A 20,719-nucleotide genomic window follows, 5' to 3' on the forward strand; every position below is an offset into this window, starting at 1 on the left:
GAAAGCCTAGAACTACATCGCCTAAAACACGATTTGAGTATTGCCCACAAGATCATATGCTGCAACGTCCTACCAGTCAATGACTACTTCAGCTTCAACCGCAACAACACAAGAGCACGCAACAGATTCAAACTTAATATGAACTGCTCCAAACTTGACTGTAAAAAATATGATTTCAACAATCGAGTTATCGAAGCATGGAACTCATTGCCGGACTCAATTGTGTCAACCCCTAACCCCCAACATTTCTCCCTTAGACTCTCCACGATTGACCTCTCCAGGTTCCTAAGAGGCCAGTGAGGGGCATACATAAGTGCATTGGTGTGCCTTTCGTCCCCTGTCCAATTGTCTTTCCTTTCTTTCACCTATCTTATATATTCTCTTCCTTTCATATATCCTCTCCTCTGAGTTCACTTTTACCTTTATATATATTACTACATGTCTATTTTTCTTCCTATGTATTTGTGTATTGGACAAATGAATAAATAAATAAATAAATAAATAAATAATAAATAAACGTAATAGATGGATAAAAATGCCATCTGTACATCTGGCTGACTGTGCAATGAACCATATAATGATACAATATAAGCCCCCTGGATGATGAAATGTTTGTTTGGCTGTTGTTTGAATTAGTATGACTGATTTTTAACACAGCTGGGGATTTTAGATTGTTTGTATAGTTTTAATTTAATTGGATTTGCTATTATACTTGTTGTTTTTATATGTTGTAAGCCGCCCCGAGTCCTCGGAGAGGGGCGGCATATCAATCAATCAATCAATCAATCAAGTAAATAAAATACAATATGATAATAATATACTAATTCTTCATTACTGTAAAAAAGATGCAATTTTTTTCTGTTTATTTTCAATGACTGGTTTTCATAAGGTGGCCTGGTTTATTTTCATTTGCAATGCTAAATCCAGCCTGTCACTGCGATTCATAAACTGAGATTTATGGTTTGGCATAATGTGTCAATTTAGCCAATTATGATTTATTTAGAAATTATGCAGTGTTTATCCATTAGTAGAATGAATCAGATTTATAGAAATGTTATAGAAATTCCAATCAAGTATAAGCATCTATGTATGTGTATGTACTATACACATACACGTCTATGTGTGCATGTATACAATCATGCATTCACGCATAACACACACCCAATACATGTACCATATAATTTGTATATCTAATCTTTGTAGATACTGAGCTTCTCTTTAATATGTACTATACACATACACGTCTATGTGTGCATGTATACAATCATGCATTCACGCATAACACACACCCAATACATGTACCATATAATTTGTATATCTAATCTTTATTAGATACTGAGCTTCTCTTTAATATGCTAATTTTAGTTCATTCTTTTCTTTCAAGTAGACATTTTATTATCAGGCATATATCTCTATTTTTAATTTTATTTTGAAATAAATTGAAATTCCCTGAAAGGGGAAGGGAAAGCAATTTGGAACTTTTTTTATTTAGTCAATTTTTATGCCGCCCTTCTCCTTAGACTCAGGGCGGCTTACAACATGTTAGCAATAGCACTTTTGAACAGAGCCAGCATATTGCCCCCACAATCCAGGTCCTCATTTTACCGACCTTGGAAGGATGGAAGGCTGAGTCAACCTTGAGCCGGTGATGAGATTTGAACCGCTGACCTTCAGATCTACAGTCAGCTTCAGTGGCCTGCAGTACAGCACTCTACCTGCTGCGCCACCCCGGCTCTTCAGCAAGATGTTACCTTTTAAATGAAAGCGAGAATTTCCTCTATTGCAAGATGATGCTATCTTGGCTTTCCTGTATTCTGTAGCATTTTAATCATGAAAACTTCGATATCAAAGAAATTTCTTGCAGTCTTTTGCAATATAGTATCTTCCCTGTTACAGTTCTTTCCACCCATTTACAGCAGGGGTCTCCAACCTTGGCAATTTTAAGCCTGGAGGACTTCAACTCCCAGAATTCCCCAGCCAGCTTTGCTTTGCTTAGTCCACCGGGCTTAAAGTTGCCAAAGTTGGAGACCCCTGATTTAGAGAGCAACAAGGAAGGCAAGGTTGCTTCAAAATAGGTAGATAAATAAATTGCATAAGTAGGCAAATTACTTCAAACAGCCTTCTTAATGTTGAAGCTTTCTGCATACTCAAAGACCAAATGTCTATTCTGGCAATTCTTCTCCATCTTCTCTTCTCCCCAAAGAGTACAAGACTGGAAAGGTTTTTTCCTTAAGATTTGCCTCAATCGTTTTCAAAAACGAGTCCAACATCCCCATCTTGTGGTGCAGATCAAAACCTCAGGCTCACAGCTCACCTGGTGGCAAGTTCCCACTTGGAGAGACAATGTTCCAAATATAACCCCAACATCTGACTGCTTAGTGACAGAGCCATGTTTATAATCTTCAAGCTCCAGATTTTCCTGTTCTTACTGAAGTAGTTTATTATTATTATTATATATTTGTGGAATGTGTAATTAGGCTTGATTGACTGGTTTGCTGATGTTTCATAAAAGACAGGAATGGATAGCATTGCAATGTTTCAGCAACCTCTGTCAAACTCTTTTGTCTCTACTGAGTGATAATATTTGGCTTTCTAAGAAGACCACACCTCACAATCTGCTCCTGAAGGCTAATCCTGCATTTAAGTAAATGATTCTTGTACCTCCTCTCCTTGAAGCTTGAGAAATACCAGCCCAAGATCGTGGCTGCTTTCTATAATCTCAAACCAATCCCTTACTGCTTACTGATTCTTTTTATAATTCCAAATGTCTGTGAATTGCCTCCTTAATGCCAGGCAATTCTGAATTCTCAACCGATCTGAGCTTTTAAGCAAATCAGCCTCCAGCCTCCAATATCATTTTTATGCCCCTAAAGATTTTTTAAAAAATAAAACAGGGAGATAGATGCTGCCCAAGCATTGCTTAGAAATATACTGTGTTTTCCCCAAAATAAGACCCTGTCTTTTTTTGAACCCTGAAATAAGACTTGGACTTATTGCCATGCACTCAAAAGCTCAATTGGGCTTATTATCAGGAGATGTCTTATTTTGGGGAAAACAGGGTACTTGTCCAGAATTACGGTATAATTTGTGCATGCTGCCTATATTTTTTTGAGATCTTCAATTTTGGTTCTGTTGTAGTGGCCAGTGTTCTCTCTAAATTTTTTTTGGGGTGGGCGGAAAAGTATAGTGTCTGAGCGGCAGTCCCTTCGGGACTGGGCGACACAGAAATAATAATAAAATTTCCCTCTCGGCTTCTGGGCAGGTTTGGAAAACTCTGAGTTGATGATGATTTTTAAGTGAGCGATTGCTCACCTGCTCAGCTTAGAGGGAACTATGGTAGTGGCTCTAAATTTAGTTTGGCATTTGAGGGTTAGTCCCAGCTCTGCCTTATATTAGGGCTAGGGTTAGAGGTAGAGGTCAGATCTGGACTGCAAATATTGAGATTACTAGCTATGTTTTGATTAGTGTGCATAACAACTCCTATTAAATGATCTGTTCAAAATGATACTTCTATGGAAAACATGGTAATTGATTTCAGCTCCATGGAAATAAGTGACATTTAAAAAGAACGTAATTATTTTCATGTAGATGAATAAATACATAAAGGATAAAATAATATGCTTATAATTTAAATTTACTCTTAATAAGAGAAAATTATTGTAAAAATCTATTTTTTTATTATCTTTCAAGATATCTTAGCAATGTAGACTGTTTTCTTTTTCTTCAGAACTTCATTGATATGCTGGTGGGTGCATAATGCTTTATTCACATTTCAGCAAATTTGCATACTTCAATCAAGATCAGCATCCATGACTTTTGCCTCACAACTTCTGCAGCTGGAAAGATATCTTGAAAGTGAACCACATCACTTCCATGTTAGAGTTTAACTGCGACAGAATTTTCCTTTTCTCCATTTTGCACAAACAAATATTAGAAGTTTCTAAAATCCCAACGATAACCACATACATGCTAGCTATACATTAACTAAATTTTGGGTTTCATTAAATGTGTCCTTGTATCAGTTTTCAGTTTGCACTAAATTGAATATCAGATTATTTAAACTCACAATAAATGCAATCTTGCTACAGATGGCAGAAAAAAAGTTCTATTTTCCATACCAGTCTGTTGTTATTTAATGGTTGTTTGAATTTTTAAAACCCCAGATTTAGTAGCTTTCCTTATATTTATTTATTTTATTTATTTATTTTGTCCAATACACAATAATATACAATGAAGGTTATAGAGGATATAGTAGAGAAGAAATACGAGATATAGGAGAGACTATAGGACAGGGGACAGAAGGCACTCTTAGGAATCTGGAGAGGTCAACCGTAGATAATCTAAGGGTAAAATGTTGGGGGTTAGGGGATGATACTACAGAGTCCGGTAATGAGTTCCACGCTTCAACAACCCGATTACTAAAGTCATATTTTTTACAGTCAAGTTTGGAGTGGTTAATGTTAAGCTTGAATCTGTTGTGTGCTCTTGTGTTGTTGTGGTTGAAGCTGAAGTAGTCTTTGACAGGCAGGACATTGCAACATATGATCTTGTGGGCAATACTTAGATCATGTTTAAGGTGTCGTAGTTCTAAGCTTTCAAGACCCAGGATTGTAAGTCTAGTTTCGTAGGGTATTCTGTTTCGAGTGGAGGAATGAAGGGCTCTTCTTGCGAAGTATCTTTGAAAATTTTCAAGGGTGTTAATGTCTGAGATGCGATATGGGTTCCAAACAGATGAGCTGTACTCGAGGATGGGTCTGGCGAAAGTTTTGTAAGCTCTGGTAAGTAGTGTGAGATTTCCAGAGCAGAAGCTACGTAGGATTAGATTAACAACTCTTGAGGCCTTCTTAGCGATGTTGTTGCAGTGGGCTTTGGCAGTTAGATCTTATATTCTGAGTCCGTCAGAAGTTAGGTGGCTTATAAATACAAACAAACTAACTAACTAACTACGGTAACTAACTAACTAACTAACTAACTTACTTATTATTTATTTATTTACTTATTATTTATTTATTTATATTCTTGGGCAAATTACTTCTCTTTAGCCTTCATATTTTGCCTGCTAATAAATAATTATTCTGTGATGAACTTGGCCAGATAAGAGTGGCCATAGGAGTCTTCGGAGAGGGGCGGCATACAAATCCAAATAATAAATAAATAATAAATATCAATTAAAATAATAAAGAATAATATTTGTAGCTCAGGGTTGAAATGTTTTCTGCAGGGAACAACCAATCTCAGAGAGCACCAAAGACCCCTTAAACCAAAATAAATCAAAATGATTTTCTGAATGGACAAGTCTCCAACAACAAAACTTTCTGAGAATATCTGTGACATCCTCTCTGCATTGCAAATATATGGAACAGGTATATTTCTACCCTCCAATATATATCCTGGTCCTTGTTATTTGGCAAAAATCGGTTATCTCATCCCTTTAAGCTGACTGAGAGCTAATTTAGATCAAAATCATTTACATCCCAGCTGTCTTCAACTTGATGTGGTGCTAAACTATTAGGTTTCACCTCCTATAATCCCCAGCCATCTGGATGGGGATGGGGGGACTTGAAATCTACTTAGTAACACTGCCACATTTGAGGGGGCCCTGAGCAAGATGTCATGTCAGAATATCTGGCAGCTAATCATCCAAAGTGCCTGAGTGCTCCTCCTTCCTGGGGGACATTTTATTCTTCACTCCTCCTGTTTCTGCCCCAACCTCCTTATCTCACTGCCCCTTGCCTCCTCTCTCCCCCTCTTGCTCCCACCAGCTGGCAAACATGAAAGGAAATGCTACACTGGCTTTTCAACTGAAACCATCATATTTGTTATGTCGGGCTCTCTGATCAGAGCCTCCCGAAAATTCAAGGATACAAATTTCAGACACACACACGTTTGAAAATTCAAAACAAAAGTCTTTATCACAAAAGTCAAAATAAACTAAGCAGTTTCAGTTTATTTAAATTTGCCGCCCCTCTCCGCAGACTCTTTTTGTATTGCAAAGGAGCACACTTCCCAAAACAACCAGGTAGTCTGTACAATTTCCCTTAAGCAGTCATTAAGTACTTAACCAGCAGCAGTGGAGAAACTTCACACCCCTTCTTCTTCCAATGAAGGGACACACACACACACACACACACACACACACACACACACACACACTGCTCTGCTTTGGTTTCAAAGGCGTGAAAAAGCAACAAAGTCCAGCACACAAGATTCCTGACAAAACTGCAACAGATATTCTTCCACAATGGCCAAACCCACATGCTGCTATTTATAGCAGAGCCCTAATTACTGGAGCCCCACCCAAACACAGGTGGCCTCCCTTATTTCCTGTAATATGTTCTTACTTGGTCTCTTCTACGCATAATTCTGTGCTTGCGTGGGTCCAAAATGTCATCATCTGAAGCTATAGAAGATAAGGAAGATTGACTGCCTGGGCTGTGTGCCAAGCCCTCCTCTGCCGAGTCACTCCCACCTTCTTCTTTGTCCAAGGAAACTAAACTCTGAACTGATTCTGTCGGCTATAACACAGGCCAGTGACATGTTGAAATTTCCCCTGCATCCACCTCCCCATTCCCTGGTTCAGGAGCTGGGCCAGAGCCAGCCACAACAATATCTAAATTATGGACATTGACATAATGTCCTAATGTTTGTCCTAAAGTCCCCTGTCCAAATGTTTCTCTTTTACTAGTATCATGTATATAAATATTATATCTTTGTATACCACCAATACGTACGTGACAAAACAAACAAACAAACAAATGAAATAAATAATAAGTAAATAAATGTAATAGAATGTGTGGATGATCTGGAGGGGAAAAGATACTGTCTAGAAAACAATCAGACAAGACAGGGAGATGCTTCTGATGGCTTAACAGTCAGAGGAAGAAAGCTAGAAAAGTTTTCAATCACAACAATACACGGGCACACCAACAGATACAAGCTTAAAGTAAACCACTCCATCCCATCCCATTCCATTCCATTCTATTCTATTCTACTCTATTCTGTTCACGAGCACACAACAGATACAAACTCAAAGTAAACCATTCCATTCCATTCTACTCTATTCTACTCTATTCTATTCACAAGCACACAACAGATACAAACTCAAAGTAAACCATTCCATTCTATTCTATTCTACTCTATTCTGTTCACGAGCACACAACAGATACAAACTCAAAGTAAACCACTCCATTCCATTCTATTCTATTCTACTCTATTCTATTCACAAGCACACAACAGATACAAACTCAAAGTAAACCATTCCATTCTATTCTACTCTATTCTATTCACAAGCACACAACAGATACAAACTCAAAGTAAACCATTCCATTCCATTCTATTCTATTCTACTCTATTCTATTCACAAGCACACAACAGATACAAACTCAAAGTAAACCACTCCATTCCATTCTATTCTATTCTATTCTACTCTATTCTATTCACAAGCACACAACAGATACAAACTCAAAGTAAACCATTCCATTCCATTCTATTCTATTCTACTCTATTCTATTCACAAGCACACAACAGATACAAACTCAAAGTAAACCACTCCATTCCATTCTATTCTATTCTACTCTATTCTGTTCACGAGCACACAACAGATACAAACTCAAAGTAAACCACTCCATTCCATTCTATTCTATTCTACTCTATTCTATTCACAAGCACACAACAGATACAAACTCAAAGTAAACCATTCCATTCCATTCTATTCTATTCTACTCTATTCTATTCACAAGCACACAACAGATACAAACTCAAAGTAAACCACTCCATTCCATTCTATTCTATTCTACTCTATTCTGTTCACGAGCACACAACAGATACAAACTCAAAGTAAACCACTCCATTCCATTCTATTCTATTCTACTCTATTCTGTTCACGAGCACACAACAGATACAAACTCAAAGTAAACCACTCCATTCCATTCTATTCTATTCTACTCTATTCTATTCACAAGCACACAACAGATACAAACTCAAAGTAAACCACTCCATTCCATTCTATTCTATTCTACTCTATTCTGTTCACGAGCACACAACAGATACAAACTCAAAGTAAACCGCTCCAAACTCGACTGTAGGAAATACGACTTTAGCAACCGAGTAGTTGATGCATGGAACTCACTTCCTGACTTTGTAGTATCATCACCAACCCCCCCAAAACTTTACCCTTAGACTATTCACGGTTGACCTCTCCCGATTCCTAAGAGGTCAACAAGGGACGTGCATAAATGCACCACATGCCTATCATTCCTGTACTAATGTTTCTCTATTATTAATACCAATAACATGTATATAAACATTGTTATATATTTGTATACTACCAATACTTACTTGGACTGAGTGACAATAAAGCTGCATTGAGCTGGCCCATTTAAAGCCTCCATATTGTCCTCAGAGCTGAAATGCATGCTATTTATTGAACAATTCCATGTCACTTTACATTCTCAACATTCCAAAACAGGGTGCAATAAAACATGTGATCAAAACCCAATTAAAGCCCAGTAAAATAAAATAAGCATGTTAGGCCTTAACATGGCAATTGCACAGTTGCAGATTAGGAGTTTCTCTTCAGCTTGCCTCATAAATGCAACATCTGGGCATGTTTTTCTGCCATGGTTGTAAAACCATATTTTCCCCCTTTTATTTTGTTTTGCGGCTGTGCTTACAGTATTTTGCTATGTAGAAGGGTTGGCACCCACCCCTCTACTATTTTGAGAAATAGTAAAAAAAAGAAAGAATATTATATTTCCCTGGGTGAGAAATGGAGAAACATGCTCTTGGAAAGCAGTCCTCACCTTCCTAAACAGCTCACAGCAGATGTCTGCACTTAAGAAAAAAAGAGATAGGTGGCTCTATTCATAAGCAAATACCCTCACCCAAGATGCATCAAAGGTCCTCAGCCACAATAGGAATTGCCCAACACCCTTTCAGAACACAAGCCTCTTCATTGCATCATCTCAACAGTTCAAACTTCAACTAAACCTGGTGTTCTGCCGGCGTGTTTCAACCGCCCGTAATTACAGGGTAATTAGTCCAGGAAGACACACACCACACGATAAAAGGAAAAGTCAAAAGTTTTTATAAACAGAAAAACAGAAACATCTCCCTTTTTAAATGTCAAAGGGGTTTTCTGGTACACACAAGGCACAGGTGAAATGCAATCCAATTGCTCACCCAATAACTGGGAAATTGAGTCCAATTCTAAAGTCCAGAGAGTCCACACACACAATCCTGAACAGCAAAAAACCACAATCTTGAGGAAACAATGAATCAGATAAACTGCCATGAGGCTAACACCCCAGGCTGCACTTTTATCTGTAGTACTAATTACAGCAGCCCCACCCAACCACAGGTGGCCTCATTTTCTCTTGTAATAATTCTTCAGTTGTTGTCTCCTATGCATCACTCTACGCATGCGTGGATGTGTCATTAATTCTTGTTCAGAATCCAGGGATTATACAGATGACTGATCTCCTCCTGGGCTGTCTGCCAAACTCCCATCTTCCCTGTCACTCACGCTTCCTTGGTTAGAGGAGACAGATTCTACTGGAAGCAAAACAGGCCTGCGGCATGTGGATGTCTCCCCCACCTCCACCTCCACATTTGCTTGGGGCAGGAGCTGGGAAAGAGCTAACCACAACACCTGGGAGCTCAGACTACCTCAGAAAACTATGGATATCTTCTAATAGTCTTAAATCAAATGTTCCCATTCTTGGTAAATGATTTGGGCATACTGTGCTCACAAAATGGATTCCATGAACATACAGCAAATTACAAAGCGCTCTTCTCAGAAATCAAATTAGAGATGTTAAACCCTGCTTCTTCTTTTAATGCCTCCCACTTGATCTCCAGAGTTTAATTTAATTAAACTATTGGTTCTGGATAGAGACATACTGTGATGCTGCCATTTATCATTTTTGTTTTCTAAGAATCTTCTTGTAAGTTTAAAATATTCTTGGAAAGAAATATGATGCTAGAGACTGGCACATTTTTCTCCAAGATGTCTGTCTGTCTGTCTGTCTCTCTGTCTGTCTGTCTGTCTAATCTGTCTGTTTGTGAGCAATAAAGCCTATTGAGCATCACGTTAAGAATCTAATGTCTAGATATCTACCTCTCCAAAATATGCAAACACAATACATTATCCCTCCCTCCCTCCCTCCCTCTTTTCCATCCAATTGAAAAGGGAAGTTATCTCCATTTGTTTCTGAAAAAAACCTTTAACAAATAAAAAATAACTGAATTTAATTACCACTCTTAATTAAATATAACAGCTAGCATGTTTATTAATAGGAAAAAACAAATGATAGTCTTTACAATGTGACTGTTTGTTATTTATGTAACTGGTTAATACTGTAAGAAAGCTTCATTGCGGTTCTAGAAATGATAGATTGAACATTATCAAATCTCATTTAATAATACGCCATGGATTCCAATCCAATCTGTTTGTGGGAGTAAAAAGCTAGGTCTCATCTATTTCTTTTGAAGTGTTGGCTTTATATGTGTAGGAAAGGTTTTTATTTTTATTTTCAAGAGAGAAAAGACTTAGTGATGTCTACACTTCAAAATCCCACAGGCAGAGACTTGCTTAATGCTGCTTCAGCAAGAAGAGGTAGATTTGACTATACAGTACTGTAGCTGGGTTGACGGAAGGATTGTGGGAATTGAAGTTTGAAAGCCCCAGGCCTAGGAATTCTGCTGCTGTTGTTTTTCGTGATGTGGAAACTCCTTCAGCACAATTGCTTTTAATTGTTTTCGATTGTTTTATCGATAAAATATATTGTTTATCCCTTTATATTTATATAGCTGCCCGGCTCATGTACATATATTGTTTAGACTTGTTTTAATTGTATACACCACCTAGCATCACATGCAGATGAGTTGGGCAGCTATATAAATCCAACAAAGAAACAATTTTCTCTATTGTTCCTTTTCATTTAAACTTCAGGACTGAGTCTATTACTTAGGTTCAAAGTAGCACCGCTTCATGTAATCCAGTCTTGGGAAAGGATTGGTTACAGACAGGAAAAATAATGGTAGGGCAACATTGTCGCAAAACAATCCCAGTGAGGGGTGAGCACGTTCTGAGTGTGGGTTGCTTAATTTTTTTGAGGATGGGGACAGAATGAAAACAAGAGTTTAGGGAAGAAGGAGTAAATGGTCCTAAAAAAAAGCTACATCTGCTTGACTGAAACTTACAATCCTAGGTTTAGAAAGCCTAGAACTACATTGCCTTAAACATGATCTAAGCATAGCCCATAGAATCATATGCTACAATGTCCTACCTGTCAACGACTACTTCAGCTTCAATCACAACAACACAGGAGCACACAACAGATACAAACTTAATGTAAACCGCTCCAAACTCAACTGCAGGAAATACGACTTTAGTAACCGAGTAGTTGATGCATGGAACTCACTACCAGACTCTGTAGTATCATCTCCTAACCCCCAAAACTTTACCCTTAGATTATCTACTGTTGACCTCTCCCAATTCCTAAGAGTTCAGTAAGGGGCGTGCATAAGTGCACCAGTGTGCCTTCCATCCCCTTCTTTTTATTTTTACTAGTATCATGTATATGAATATTATTATATCTTTACATACCTCCAATATGTACTTGACAAACAAACATAAAATAAAATAAAATAAAATAAAATAAAATAAAATAAAATAAAATAAAATAAAATAAAATAAAATAAAATAAAATAAAATAAAATAAAATAAAATAAAATAAAATAAAATAAAATAAAATAAAATAAAATAAAATAAAATAAAATAAAATAAAATAAAATAAAATAAAATAAAATAAAATAAAATAAAATAAAATAAAATAAAATAAAATAAAATAAAATAAAATAAAATAAAATAAAATAAAATAAAATAAAATAAAATAAAATAAAATAAAATAAAATAAAATAATAAAATAAAATAAAATAAAATAAAATAAAATAAAATAAAATAAAATAAAATAAAATAAAATAAAATAAATGTTGAACAGAAGACTTTGTTGTGAGCTACCACTGCAGCTGTTGAACATTTCTTGAAATTGAAGTCAAGATTAAAAATAAAGTTACTCTGTACTATAAAACCAAAGTTCTGTAAAACAGGAACTAACTTGATGGAGTTTTCACTACAGCTATTGACTATTTATGTCTGTCTCATGTGCTTTCTGTTTCCTCCTGCAGCCGTTTCTCTCATTATTGTATTCTTAGGGGCTCATCATTTCCTGGGAAGTTTTATTTGTTCACAAGCCATGGGTTCTTCCAGGAAAAGATGGGAATTACATCAGTTGCAGCATGTGCCTGGACTTGATTTTTAGAAACAAAGTCCCACATTATAATTTAACATTTAACAGTAATCTGTTATCCTCATTTCCCCCACCCATTTTTTCAAAGGTAGTGGTGTTTTGCAAAAAAACCTTTAAACCAAGCTCTGAAAGTTACTTTTTCTTTAACAGATTCACAGTGCAATGAAATTCTTTCCATCCTTTTCCGACACAGTGTAGGACATTGGTTGAATAGAGGAGTTATGAAAGATGGATTTGTTTACCTTGACTATTTATGTTTTATTTTTATTTCCCCAATTTGTTTATTAAAAGCGATGAATCGAGCCTATGAAAATCAAAAAATCCTGTGTGTAATGGGTAGAATCCAAGAACGGTTTTCACCTTCCAGCAGCTGGACTGGGCCAAGAGTCAATCCTTTCCTCCTGCCCTCAAAATCTGCTCTGAAAGTTTGGGAGACCAGCAAAGTTTGAAGCCTCCTGGGGATGTTGAAGGTAGAGGAGATGGGGTTGGGGGAAATGTCATGTGAGCAGTAAATCTGCTCCTGCAATGTGATATTTCACCCATTTAGTAAGAAATAAACTTTTAAAGATTACAGCTGAAGGCTCATTAAAGTCAAATATTGTAAAAGCAGTAAAAAGGGTTGCCTGGGGGATCTTTCTATGGAAAATGTATTGCCACCAATGGAGAACACCCAGTGTTACTTTGGCTGATTGTCTTCATATGCTAAAAGACCTGATAAATGATAGAGCACCTGCTAAGGATACAAACAATCCATGGGCTTAGTATCTGCAGACAATTAGCTGTTACTACCTAATATGCTAATTGTTCACAATGGTCAATTGTCTAGCAAGAAAAGTAACTTTGAACCACAATATCTTCTATCTTATCCTATCCTATCTCCCTATAATGCTTTTGGCATTATAGGAATTGTGACCTAATAGGTTTAGAAGGCATCAAATTGTGGGAGGTCAGTTTAGGGCATTTTCATACAAAGCGGTCCAGATTAATTGGTAACAAATAAAAACATTTTAATGTTGGAATGTGAAATCATACAATAAGGATATTCACTTTTGAAGACAGCCAAGACTTTTGAACTGTCTTCATGGGTAGTCATGTGCATGTACAGGAATACTCTCTTGAAAAGATTAGGTAATTCATTGATATATTGGTTGGGCACCCTTTGAGCTGTATTTCAGAAGCAAATGGCTGTAAGTTTCCAATTCTATATTAGAAGAACACTCAGATAGTGGAACTGAAATACTTTGATTAACTTTCCTTATTTAATCACTAAGTTAGTAACAACTAACTTTTACCTTATGACAGTAAAATGACTAAAGACATTTCATTACTAGACAATGAAGTGTCACCAGTGCATGAGGGCAGGGTGATAGTGGTGATGGATATTTCTACTGATTCATATCTTGTAATATTATTCTTGTAATTTCATTCTTTTTCTTCTTCTTAGCTTTTTGGGCGATGCATTTCTTCTTCTGCAATGGTTCTAATATCAGTTTCTGCTTATCTGGAAGTTGATTAATAGCTGTATGCATAGTTCCCTCTAAGCTGAGCAGTGAGCAATCGCTCACTTAAAAATCATCATCAACTCAGAGTTTTCCAAACCTGCCCAGAAGCCGAGAGGGAAAGAGTGAGAGGGAAGGAGAGAGAGAGGAAGAGAGGAAGAGAGACACTATACTTTTCCGCCCCCCCCCAAAAAAAAAAATTAGAGGGAACACTGGCTGTATGGTGAGGAATTTTGTCTGTTTGCAAAAGTCTAAGCTTATGTGCCTCATCAAAGCTGGCATGCCAAGCTACAATACGTAAAAACAGCCAGCTAATTCTACTCCCCCATGCACTGAAGATGTTACATATACTGGTAATGAAACATCTGCAGGAAGAGAAGCAAGGACCCAACTATGGCAGGGGAAAAAGAATCTTCTAAAAATTCTAAAGAATTTTTTTTCCAGGTTAAAATATATTGATAATGGAGGATTTTCTCCTAATGTGAATGAGAGTCAAGAAATAGGAAAAAAGTCTCAAAATTCCAATAATGGAGGAAAAGATGAAACTATCCATTCCTACTTGTTGATCTTGATCATCTTTCCCTAGTAGCTTCTATTTCATTTTTAAAAAATGTTCCTGTAGACTTTATAAGCCACCACCTTACATGCTACAGCAAACTAGTTCTTAAATTAGCTGTTTTACACCCGGATTTTGATTGTCTGATAGAAGGGTGACCTGGGAGGGACCTGAGTTAGCCATGCATTGGGCACACCAAACCTCCATTATGATGATTACAGGCCAACAAATTTTGTTCTTCCTAACCACCACATAGGTAGATGGCTTCTGCATTATAATGCAATATTTTTAGTTTTGGCTTAGGTATTATGTGATCCAAACTTAATATGTGTGAGCATAGCTACAGTGGTTTATTCAGCAAACCATGGCTTAGCATAGCGTGAACTGTGTCACTGAAATAGACCCCATTCCCAAAGCTGTAGTATCAACCTGGAATTAAAATCTGAAGAAACACCAAAATGCTTATCCTATAAATCATACCAGTAATGTCAAAAAATTGTCTAGATTTTGCTAGTTAGTTGATTCACTAACCTGAAACAGGTTCATAACTTTATTCACTAACAATTGAAAGATACAATGGAAAAAATACTTTTCTTTGAAATGCAGAACAAACACAAAAGTCAACTCTAAGTGGGTTGAGCTTCAAAATAGATCAGAGATCAAAATAGATCCCATCGTCCTGCCTTTTGTGGCCACTCCTGTCATCTGACTAGATACTAATTTGTTTGGCCTGGAACTGGGGGTGGTAAGAAGTGGATTTTCCAGCTGGGGTTGTCCAAAGTAGGAAATTTGTCTGCAGAGATTAAAATGTGACTTTGGGAGACGCCTTGGGAGAAACCCCAAATTTGGGTGAAAGTTAAACAAGGTGTGAAGGTAAAATTCGGGGGGAAGGGGGCTCCCCGGCAAAGATCTGAGGCCGGGAAAAATGCTTAAAAACGGTGAAGTCTGAGTTTGGTGATGTGTTTGTAAAACGTTTCATTCCTTGGCTATGTAATATCTGATGTTGTTACCAAGTTGGGTCATAAAACATCCTCCAGCAAACCCCCAAGTTCAGGGAATGCTTCTGTGCAACCCTGAGCTACAGATTTATTTATTTCTTATTATAGTTGAAAGGGACCTTGCAGATCATCTAGTCCAACCCCCTGCTCAAGCAGGAAACCGTATACTACCCCAGCCAGATGGCAGTCCAATTTCCTTTTGAATGTGTTGAGTGTTGGGAAGTTTACATCCTCCACTGGCAGGCTGTTCCGCTGGTTGATCGCTCTCACCGTCAGAAAGTTCTTGCTTATTTCCAGGTTGAATCTCTCTTTGGTCAGTTTCCTGGTCTGGCCCTCTGGTGCCCTGGAAAATAGTGTGACCTCCCCTCCTAGATTTATTTATGTTATTTATTTGTTTGTTTGTTTTGTCAAGTACGTATTGGTGGTGTACAAAGATATAATAATATTTATATACATGATACTAGTAAAAAAAGAAACATTAGGATAAGGGATAGAAGGCACTCTGGTACACTTATGCACGCCCCTTACTGACCTCTTAGGAATCAGGAGAGGTCAACAATGGATAGTCTAGGGGTAAAGTTTTGGGGGTTAGGTAATGATACTACAGAGTCAGGTAGTGAGTTCCATGCATCAACTACTCGGTTACTAAAGTCGTATTTCCTGCAGTCGAGTTTAGAGCGGTTTGCTTTGAGTTTGTATCTGTTGTGTGCTTGTATGTTGTTGTGGTTTAAGCTGAAGTAGACGTTGACGGGAAGGAAATTGTAGCAGATGATTTTATAGGCTATATGCTTCAAGCGCAACAACACACGAGCACAAAATAGATTTAAACTAAATGTTAACTGCTCCAAACTAGACTGCAAAAAATAGGACTTCGGCAATAGAGTAATCAACAACTGGAATGCACTACCTGACTCTGTGGTTTCTATTCCTAACCCCAAAACCTTTAACCTTAGTCCCCATTTCTAAGAGGTCTGTAAGGAGCTGTGCATAAGCCCACCATTGTGCCTGCTGTCCTACTGTCCTATTGTCTTCTATCATTACTTTTTATCATTACTTATCTAATTTTATTTAATTTATTTAATTTAATTTATTAGATTTGAAGACTCGGGGTGGCTCACAACAACAATAAATACAGTAAACAATAATACAAATCCAATTAATAAAAGTAGAATTAAAGCCCCTTAATATTAAAAACAATCAATGCGACACAGTCATACCATTCTCAAGTGCTATAGTCAGAAGAGAGGGGGGAGTTAATCCCCCCATGCCTGGTGGCATAGGTGAGACTTTAACATTTTGCGGAAGACAGGGAGGGTGGGGGCAATTCGAATCTCCAGAGGGAGTTGATTCCAGAGGGCTGGGGCCGCCACAGAGAAGGCTCTTCCCCTAGGTCCCTCCAAACAACATTGTTTAGTCAACGGGACCTGGAGAAGGCCAACTCTATGCGACCTAATCGGCTGCTGGGATTCGTGCTACAGAAGGTGGTCCCTAAGGTATTCTGGTCGGATGCCATGTTTTATTTGTATAATGTTTTATTTGTACAAATTACCATCCTATAATTGTTTGACAAATAAATAAAATAAAATAAAGAAATAGATTAGGTTAACAACTCTTGAAGCCTTTTTGGCGATGTTGTTGCAGTGGGTTATGGCACTTGGGTCATTTGATATGAGTATTCCAAGGTCTTGTACAGAGAACCTAGGGTTTGCGTTAGGGCAGAGGTCTTCAAACTTGGCAACTTTCAGACTTGTGGACTTCAATTCCCAGAATTGAATAGCTGGCTGGAGAACTCTGGGAATTGAAGAGCACAGGTCTGAAAATTGCCATGTGTGGGGATCCTTGCGTTAGGGATTCAAGAGCTGAGGCGCGCCTTCGACGCTCGAGCGCTGGGCGGCGGCGGCCCACGGCCGTCTCCGTGGCTCGGGACAAGTCCCTGCAAGACGGCCGAGAAGCCCCGCCCCTGGGGCCCCGCCTTCTTCAGCCTCATCCCTCAGGTGTCTCCCTCCCTTTAATAACTATTTGCCTCTCCCCCCCCCCCCTCAGCCGAAGCTGCTCTCAAACAGCCAGCCGGGCGCAACAACGGCGGGCGGCTGTGTGGGTGAACGGGTGCTTCGGAGCAGCCGCGCCGACAATAAAAGGCACCCTGCCGGCTTCTTCGAGGCGGTTTCTTCCCGGGTTGGTGGGAGAAGCAAGCGAGCGAGCGAGGCGAGAAGAAACCGAAGCCTCCGAGAGCAGGACGGGCTTCGGTGGCTCGAGGGCCGGGGGTAGCTGGCGGCAAACGGAGAGGGGGCGGCGGCTGTTCTGAAAACTATGGCTTCCTCCCCCGCGTCTTCCCTTTGTGTTCTGGGTCTCTGATCCCGGCAGCTCTCACCGGAGGGCGAAGCAAGCCGCGAGCGAAGTGATTCAGCAGCTTGGCATTGTTTCCTTCCCGGCTCCGAAGGCAGACAAGGGACTGAGTTGGGGTGTGTGTGTGTGTGTGTGTATGTGTGTTTGCGTGTGAACACACCAACATGGGTAGGAGGTCGGGAACCCTGGCCTGCCCTGACCCCTGAGAACTCTTGGGTCCCAAGTCAGCTGGGACTCTGGAAAGCCCCGAGCTGAACTTTTTCCTATTGGATAGGGAAGGAGCCTCCTTGTCTTTGGCTCAGCTGGGACCTGCCATGTCCGGAGGGATGAAGTTCAATGGGTACATGAAGGTCCGCATCGGGGAGGCCGTGGGGCTCCAGCCCACCCGCTGGTCCGTCCGGCACTCCCTGTTCAAGAAGGGATACCAGCTGCTGGACCCCTACATCACAGTGAGTGTGGACCAGGTACGGGTGGGCCAAACCAGCACCAAGCAGAAGACCAACAAGCCTACGTACAACGAGGAGTTTTCTGCCCCGGTCAATGATGGGCGACAGCTGGAGCTGGCGGTCTTCCATGGCACCCCGATTGGCTACGATGACTTTGTGGCCAATTGCACGGTGCCCTTTCACGACCTGCTTCATGGCACGGGGCCTTCCGACAGCTTCGAAGGATGGGTAAGTCATTGGCTCTTTTTGGGAACTGGAACTCCCCACAGAGTGTTCATCCATAGATGACGATGATGATGACGATGATGATAATGATGGTGATGGTGATGTTGGTGATGTTGGTGGTGATGATAATGATAATAATAATAATTATTATTATTATTGTAATAATAGTAATAATAATAATATACACTAATGGACTCTAATAACATGCAACGTAACTAGCTATAGCATTTAGACTTATACAGTGTTCCCTTGACTTTTGTGGTGGATGCGTTCCAAGACCGCCCGCGAAAGTCAAATTTCTGCGAAGTAGAGATGCAGAAGTAATTACACTATTTTTGGCTATGAACAGGACATCCCCTAACACTTTAAACCCCTAAATTTCCCATTTCCCTTAACAACCTTTAGATTATTACTCACCATTATTACTGGTACTCACCATTGAAGAAAATACTTAATGATCCTGATATTTATTAACATAATCATTTATTAACAATAATTTGGTGATGAAGTATGATGTCACGGGCGGGAAAAACCGTGGTGTAGAAAAAAACCCCGCAAAGTATTTTTTAATTAATATTTTTTGAAAAACCATGGTACTGTATAGACTTTTCGTGAATGTCGGACCCGCGAAAGTCAAGGGGACACTGTATGCCACTTCACAGTGCTTTACAACCCTCTAAATGGTTTACAGAAGCAGCATATTGCCCCCAGCAATCTGGGTCCTCATTTTAGCAACTTTGGAAGGATGGAAGGCTGAGTCAACCTTGAGCCTACTGAGATTCGATCTGCCAAACTGCTGGCAACCGGTGATCAGCAGAAGTAGCTCGCAGTACAGCACTCTAACCGCTGTGCCACCCAGGCTCTTAAACATGGATGTGCATCCCCTTGGTCTGCCTGTGCAGATTGTGTGACTTGGGAGATGAATCAAAGTTATTTTGAAAAGCCGGAGGAATACTAAACCTTTGTCTTTGGGGAACGTAGAACTTTATTATTGGAATCCATGATTTATCATTCTACTTCTTCTTCTTAATAATGTGAACGTTACCGGAAGTGCATCCAGCCCAGTGTGCTTATCTGGATTTAGAGAAGTTCATAAACATAGGATGATTAATGAGATAGTTCTTTCCTACTTATCATCTGCCATGTGATTTTCCAAAACATATCTGGCTAGTAACTGCAGATATACTTATTATTTATGTAGTTGCCCATTTATTTAATGCTGTTTGCCATCAGAAATCAACATATGGGTGGCCGTATAAATGTAATTGATTAATTTTTACTGAGAAAATAAATGAAAATGCATACATTTATCTTAAAAGGAAATTTACAAAATATAAACATGGCTCTAATTATAAAAGGAAAAAATGACTGAATGCTCTCTTAGAATTCATTATTCCAAAAATTGCTAGATAACCAGCATATTTCTGTAAAGTTATTGTTTCACAGAATCAAATTCTGTTGATTGCTAACAAATTTGATAACCTGAATCTAAAAGTTTAGAAACTTCTTCAGTTTTTCAAGATTGTATTATAGGTAGTTGTGTTTGTTTCTTATTTTTTTGAGGCCATTTGGAAATTATAGCAATAAATTACATAACCTAATGATGTGTTCCAAGAAGGATATACATTTATTTGTCTTGCTCTTAATCCTGCTTATTTCTTGAAGAAAATCCTTTGCTCAGCATTTGTCCAAAGCACCAGTCCTTCAGTTTCTTCATAGGCCAGTGTATGGCTAAAAAATGAAATATAGTGTATTTTTATGTTCAACTTTTCAATTTTTTTCAGAAATAGGAGTCAAGTCTCTGTAACACTCTTGAACTTGAATATACTTTCTACCCACCATGAAATAAATCCAATATTGTTGACTTCTAAGCAGATTTCATCCTTTTCCCCTCTCCTCTGCATACCTCATTAAGCAAAGTAATTTAAATGGTACTTAACTTTGCATGATCAAAGAGGCAAGGCTTGTGTATTGCAACTTCAGATGCATTGATACATTCTCCCACTAATAGGAAATATAGGAAAGAGGCTAAAAATATATTGGGAAGCTTTCTAGCAATTAAAATTTTGTGGAGAAAAGACACTCATGGGCCTTTCTGAGATCTATTAAGCACTGGAACAGCCCCTCTTCCTGAAATCATAGGTCCTTCATCACTGAAAGTTTGGGGGCAGGATTTCCCCCCCATAAATCTAGGGTAGTGATGGCAAAACTATTGCACGGGTGCCACATCTGCTGGCACACAAACCGTGTCCCTAGATTAGCTCCAATGTGCATATGTGTGCAGGCCAGCTGATTTTTGGCTCACACAGAGGTTCTGGGAGGGCGTTTTTGTCTTCCA

The 20,719-nt window shown here is 38.7% G+C and overlaps 1 protein-coding gene across 1 annotated transcript in view; it reads left to right on the forward strand.

The window, feature by feature from the left end:
* Window positions 1-17,764: 17,764 nt before the first annotated feature.
* The window catches only part of PRKCH (protein kinase C eta), a 119,764-nt gene continuing 116,809 nt past the window's right edge, over window positions 17,765-20,719 (forward strand). Inside the window, exon 1 of the mRNA XM_070750736.1 lies at window positions 17,765-18,384. Coding sequence (XP_070606837.1) covers window positions 18,025-18,384 — 360 coding nt within the window. The 5' untranslated portion in view covers window positions 17,765-18,024. The remainder of the gene's footprint in view (window positions 18,385-20,719) is intronic.

The sequence above is a fragment of the Erythrolamprus reginae genome, chromosome 1, assembly GCF_031021105.1.
Source record: "Erythrolamprus reginae isolate rEryReg1 chromosome 1, rEryReg1.hap1, whole genome shotgun sequence".
Taxonomy (NCBI): Eukaryota; Metazoa; Chordata; class Lepidosauria; order Squamata; family Dipsadidae; genus Erythrolamprus; species Erythrolamprus reginae.